We start from the raw sequence: 6,000 nt of genomic DNA, 5'->3' as shown, positions 1-6,000 counted from the left end.
CTAGTCTCCGTGACACATTCTCCAGAGTCCCACTTCTGTCCTAATTCAGCCTGTGCTGCTTGAGAAGCCTCTTCCCTGGTCCTTGCCACCTCCTCTTGCACGTCCTCCAGCCTTCGGTCCACAACCACACGCTCACCGTCCATACACGTTCTGAGTCCTACCATCCCCTCCTGTAATACTGTAAAGGGTTTGGAAACTTTGGGTCGTCAGGGCATCTTTGCAGTTTGAGAGAGCTGACAGCTCTCCACCAAATGGAATGAATCTGATTTCACCCAAAACAGCAAGTGCCGATGAGTTCTATGTCAACATCTGTTGCACAGTCTCTTTTTTCTTCTTCCTTTTTTTTTTTTTTTTTTTTTGATATGTTTCTATTTTTCAATACAGGTAGTTTTCCTTAAAATGACATTATAAACAGTATGTTAGGTCAAGACTGTGTTGTCTGTATTGCTTTAGTTTAATCCCAGTTTGCATCAGCAGAATCCCAAATCCTACTCTAAAGTGTCCACACGTCTTAAGACCACTTTCTTTGGCACTTTGTCCTTATGACTTCATGCTTCTACTTACAATGTCTTTGACAAGGTTGGTCCACAGATTATATGTCCACATACGTTACATTTTTAGCATCCTCTTTTATTTCTGTAGTAATACTTGAGTAATTCCCTCCCGCTAAGAGTCTTTGGATCTCTTCCCTGGCTTCCTTCCCCAGCCCCAGTTCTCATTCCTCTGGAGGCACTTTTGACTGCTGTTCTCCAACAGAGTTTGTGGCAATTGATTGGTGACTGCATGTTGTTGGGAAAGGCCTTGCCCGGTCTTTAGTAGTAGGTGCCCAGATGAGAGGGCATATGGCTGGCCGGGAGCCTAGTGTTAGGGTAGATTCCTCCAGTGGGTGAATTCCAGTATGGGTTTGGGGCAGCAAAAAAACTGGACGATGTCACAGGCAGGGCAGGGGGGTGAGGAGCCACAAAGTTCATCTTCTGTGGGTGGGCGTGATAGGAGCCCATGTAAGGGAGGTCCGAGGGGTACTTGTAGAGAGATGATTCTGGAGGGTGGGGCTGGAGGGCCTGGGCGATACCGTGGAAGTCAAACTTGTAGGCGTAGCGCTTCCCGTGGACTTTGGTCATGATGTTTTTGTCATAGTAGTAACGGAGGGCACGGCTGAGTTTATCGTAGTTCATGTTGGGTTTGCTTTTCCGTTCCCCCCAACGCCGGGCAACCTCATCAGGGTCCGTCATCTTGAATTCCCCATTGGTGCCTTCCCAGGTGATGCAGTTGGAATTAGAGCTGTCTGACAGGAGCTCCAGGAGAAACTGCCAGAGCTGGATCTGTCCGCTCCCTAATGCGGAGGGAAAGGACATACAAGGCCAATGAGAACAGGTTCTGAATACAGATGTCCTTCCTTCAGTGACAGAAGTGGGTGCTGCTGGTGAGCCACCCAGATCCCCTTTCCCAGGCCTGTGCACCCATTCCTCAGCTGCTGGGGGTGTTGGCTGCTCTTGTTCCACAGCCCCCACCCCCACCCATTCTCCAGAGAACTGCCCCTTGGCCCAAGGGAGCTGCCTCACTCACCCCAGGTAGTTCTTAGCCAGACGGACCGAGGAAGGGTACCAGAGACCAGCCCCCTTGCCTCAAGGAGGTACCAACTTGTGATGCTTTCATGCTCCAGAAGCTGAGGCCCCAGCTTCCTTAGCTTTCCCCTGCCCTGTCCTGCCTCCTCACTCCTTCTCTCCCGAGAACATACCCTTAATTAATCCTGTGCACAAGTATGCTTATCCCAAACTCTGCATCAAGGAACCATGACCTAAGGCGATGGTCTTTTGTGACTATTGGGCTGGTCTACAGACCCCAGTCCTTTACAAAATGTACAGAATTCCTACAGTGCAAAGTTCAAGTTGCTTCCCTCCAGTTCTGACTTCCTTAGAAGGACAGCCAGGTCAAGTTGGTGTTTGCGGGCAGCGGATAGACTTATTTTTCCTATTTTGTGAGGTGGAATGTGCCGTTATGTTGATGGCAATAATGACTTAATATCATTTATGTTGGCTAGGTCACGTAAAATAATAAAAGTCAGATTTAGGAAATGAACTTCTAAAAAGTTTATGGAAAAAAATAGAGAATGGAAGTAAACACTGTTATTTCTAACATAACATTTTACTGGCACTCAGAAAGCAACTGTCAAAACTTTTCCTAGAACAGAATTAACCCACTCAAAATGAGGAAGTTTAGAAAAAACAGTTGGCTCTTTTTCAAAACCAGATCACCCATTTCCAGTATTTAGGCAAATGCCTCGTAAGGGAAATCCATGAGTTGCCCCTGCATTGCAATGCCAACTGTGCTCAGAAGAGTTTCCAAAAGAAAGAGTGTAACAATGAGCGACTGCAAGGCCCGCTGGGGAGGGAAAGAGGCTCCAGCTTAGTCCAGAAGATCTCACTTAACTGCCTGTGCACCGTCAGAATTTTCCTGACCCCACTGGAGGCACCTCCATGTGGCTTTTACGCTTTATTAAATTCAGAGACAAATCCAGGCACATCATTCTAGCCACTATGTTACAATACTTATCTATGATTTATGCTCCCTAAAGGAGTGAAGCATGTGAATATGGACAGTAACATTGGGTATAAGAAGCTACGATGTGTCCAATAGATATTAGACGCTTTGAAAATGGATAACAGGCAGGTCTTTCCTCCTAAACTCCAATTGCAGCACTGCCTCAGGCTTATTACCAAAAAGATGACCTTTTATTATACTATCAGTAAGAATCAATAGATGTGATAAAATGATTACAGTAACTTTAACTGGCAACTATTCAGGGAATGGATGTAATCTAAAAATCAATTATAAATTTGATTTTCACTAAATCCTTCCCACTGGCTGCCTATATAAATTGTCTAACTCATAAATCCTCCCTTTCTCCTTTCCATGTTTGCTACATGGAAATGGATATGTTTGTGAATTCATCCATACAATAGCATCGTGAGAAAGGTCAGCCTATTCTAAATGTGTTCTGGAAAATTATCATTTTCTGTCTAGCAACACATTTGAAATGTATTAACAGCTTGTAGTTCGTTACAATCGAAGCCTCTGCTTTTCGGAACCACATATTCAAACTGCTCTCAATCAAGTTTTGTTGCCCCCAACTTTTCATTAATATGCATATTAAAAAAATACAAAGAATGGCATGAGGAAACCATATGGTTTTAGTATATATATTGTAACCAAAGGATTAATACTTGAAAAAATTCCATATATGACCTGGGGATAGGGACAAACATGGAGGTTTGATTTATTGGTCTAACATATGCTTCAAGATAAACACACAGAATTGTTTGAAAGTAAATATTCACTGTCAGCCTCCACCTATAGAGAGAGCAATTCCACAGATTTTGTAAAAATACACAGACTTTCCTAAACACCTAAAATAATACTTAGTATTTATTCAAACCTTGGCATTGCCTCTTAGGAATTTGTCCCTCAGTCACTTCCTTTATAAACGTGTGTTAACAGAGAATGAGAGGATAAAAGTGGCCTCATCTCTCTCCTGATTCTGAAAACTAAAAAGTCAGGGATCTATATCCACGGCTGGAAACTCAGAGCTCAGAGAATGGATGGGCATTTCTCACTAGACCATTTCACCCATTAGCCTTTAAGACACGGGGGCTGAGGCTCTAAACATTTCCAGAGTCTATGGGCATAAGGGATCTGTAAATAAAATGTATCAGCTTCCAAACCTGAGAACAAAACTGAAAATGCAAACTCAATTAATGCTTATAAATGTAACTTTATGTCAGTAGGGTCAGCCCTGCACAATAGCTCCTCCAGTGTAGTCATGGCCAGTCCTCACAACCAATCAATATGAGGGGCAATCCCTCCTACTGATGTGCAAACTGCAATCAAGGCTCAACTTCAACAGGAGGGCACACACAATCCACACAAGGGACACTCCTGGAGCACCTGGCTCAAGTGACCAGGGAGACTGCCCCACTGAGCCCCACAGGACACCTACTACATAAGGCCATACTACTTAGACCGGAAGACATAGCAGCCCAAACTAATACACAGAAACAAACACAGGGAGGCAGCCAAAATAGGGAGACAAAGAAACTTGTCCAAAATGAAAAAACAGAGCAAAACTGCAGAAAAAGAACTAAACAAAATAGAGACAAGCAATCTACCAGATGCAGAGTTCAAAACACTGCTTTATAAGAATGCTCAATGAACTTATGGGAAGAATAGAGGAACTCAGTGAGAACTTTAACAAAGAGATAGGAAACATAAAAATGGAGACAGAAAACATACAAAGGAACCAGTCAGAAATGAAGAACACAATAACTGAAATAAAGAATAGATGAGGGAATCAACAATAGATTAGATGAAGCAGAGGATCGAATCAGTGATTTGGAAAACAAGGTAGCAGAAAATACCCAATAAGAACTGCAAAAAGAAAAAAGAATCCAAAAAATGAGGATAGTTTAAGAAACCTCTGGGACAACATCAAGTGTACCAACATTCACATCATAGAGATACCAGAAGGATTAGAGAGAGATCAAGGGATTGAGAACCTGTTTGAAGAAATAATGACAGAAAACTTCCCTAACCTGGCAAAGGAAATAGACATACAAGCGCAGGAAGCACACAGAGTCCCAAACAAGATAAGCCCAAAGAGGCCAACACCAAGACACATTATAATTAAAATGCCAAAGGTTAAAAACAAAGAGAGAATCTTAAAAGCAGCAAGAGAAAAGCAGTTAGTTACCTATAAGGGAGCTCATAAGACTGACAGCTGATTTCTCTACAGAAGCTTTGCAGGCACGCAGGCAGGAAATATTCAAATCGATGGAAAGCAGGACCCACAACCAAGATTGCACTACCCAGCAAAGCTATCATTTAGAATTGAAGGACAGATAAAAGAGCTTCCCACACAAGAAAAAGCTAAAGGAGTCCATCACCATCAAACCAGTATTACAAGAAATGCTAAAGGAATGATGGAGGAAGAGAGGGAGGTAGAAGGAGGGGAAGGAGAAGAAGGGAGGGAGGAGGAGAAGAAAAAATACAAATAATAAAATGACAATAACTACATACCTATCAATAATTACTTTAAATGTAAATGAATTAAGTGCTCCACTCAAAAGACAAAGAGTGGCTGAATGGATAAGAAAACACGACTCAAGTGTCTATCTATAGACGATTGGATAATGAAGATGTGATACACACACCCACACCGTGGAATATTACTCAGTCATAAAAAAGAATGAAATCACACCATTGGTGACAACATAGATGGACCTAGAGGGTATTATGCTAAGTGAAATATATCAGACAGAGAAAGACAAATACCATATGATTTCACTTATATGTAGGATGTAGAATGTAAAAAACAAAATAAACGAACAAACAAAACAGAAACAAACTCACAGATACAGAAACAAACTGATGGTTGCCAGATGGGAGGGGAGCTAGGGGAATGGGTGAAAAAGGGGAAGGGATTAAGAAGTACAAATTGGTAGTTACAAAACCATCATGGGGATGTAAAGTACAGCATAGGGAATATAGTCAACAATGTTGTAATAACTATGTAGATGAGCACTGGATTTATCGAGGTGATCACTTCATAAGTTATATAAATGTCTTAACACTATGTCATACACCTGAAACTAAGAAAATATTGTATGTCAACTGCAATTGAAAAATAAAAAATTTTAAAAAGCAAAAACAAAATAGACTTACAAAATCTTTTCCAGTTTTTTTTTTTTTTTTTTACAAATAAGACATCTTTGGATCTGCTTTAATAAATCTATTTTTAAGTGTGCTGTAAAAAAAGTAACATTACGTCAAGTTCATTAATTGTTAAATCTAATATTCATCAGAAAATCTACTGCATCCACAGCACAGAGCACATTTTCTCGCTGTGCGATAATTCTCAAGGATGCACCATGTTTGCTGAGAAGTCGTGCTCAATGGTAAATTAAATGAGTTACTCATGGCCACAGAAATTCAAAAGCAATCTAG

At 41.4% G+C, this 6,000-nt stretch overlaps 1 protein-coding gene across 8 annotated transcripts in view; it reads right to left on the bottom strand.

Annotated features, from left to right (window-relative positions):
* Nucleotides 1-541: 541 nt before the first annotated feature.
* The window catches only part of ERG (ETS transcription factor ERG), a 250,674-nt gene continuing 245,215 nt past the window's right edge, over nucleotides 542-6,000 (bottom strand). For all 8 annotated transcript variants that reach the window (XM_074325300.1, XM_019730325.2, XM_074325312.1 and 5 more), the window contains one exon: nucleotides 542-1,333. In XM_074325300.1, the coding sequence (XP_074181401.1) occupies nucleotides 813-1,333 (521 nt within the window). In that variant the 3' untranslated portion in view covers nucleotides 542-812. The remainder of the gene's footprint in view (nucleotides 1,334-6,000) is intronic.

The sequence above is a fragment of the Rhinolophus sinicus genome, linkage group LG01 (genome assembly GCF_036562045.2).
Source record: "Rhinolophus sinicus isolate RSC01 linkage group LG01, ASM3656204v1, whole genome shotgun sequence".
Classification (NCBI taxonomy): domain Eukaryota; kingdom Metazoa; phylum Chordata; class Mammalia; order Chiroptera; family Rhinolophidae; genus Rhinolophus; species Rhinolophus sinicus.
Note: the sequence above shows the minus strand (reverse complement) of the source record. Positions and strands in the feature narration are given on the sequence as shown.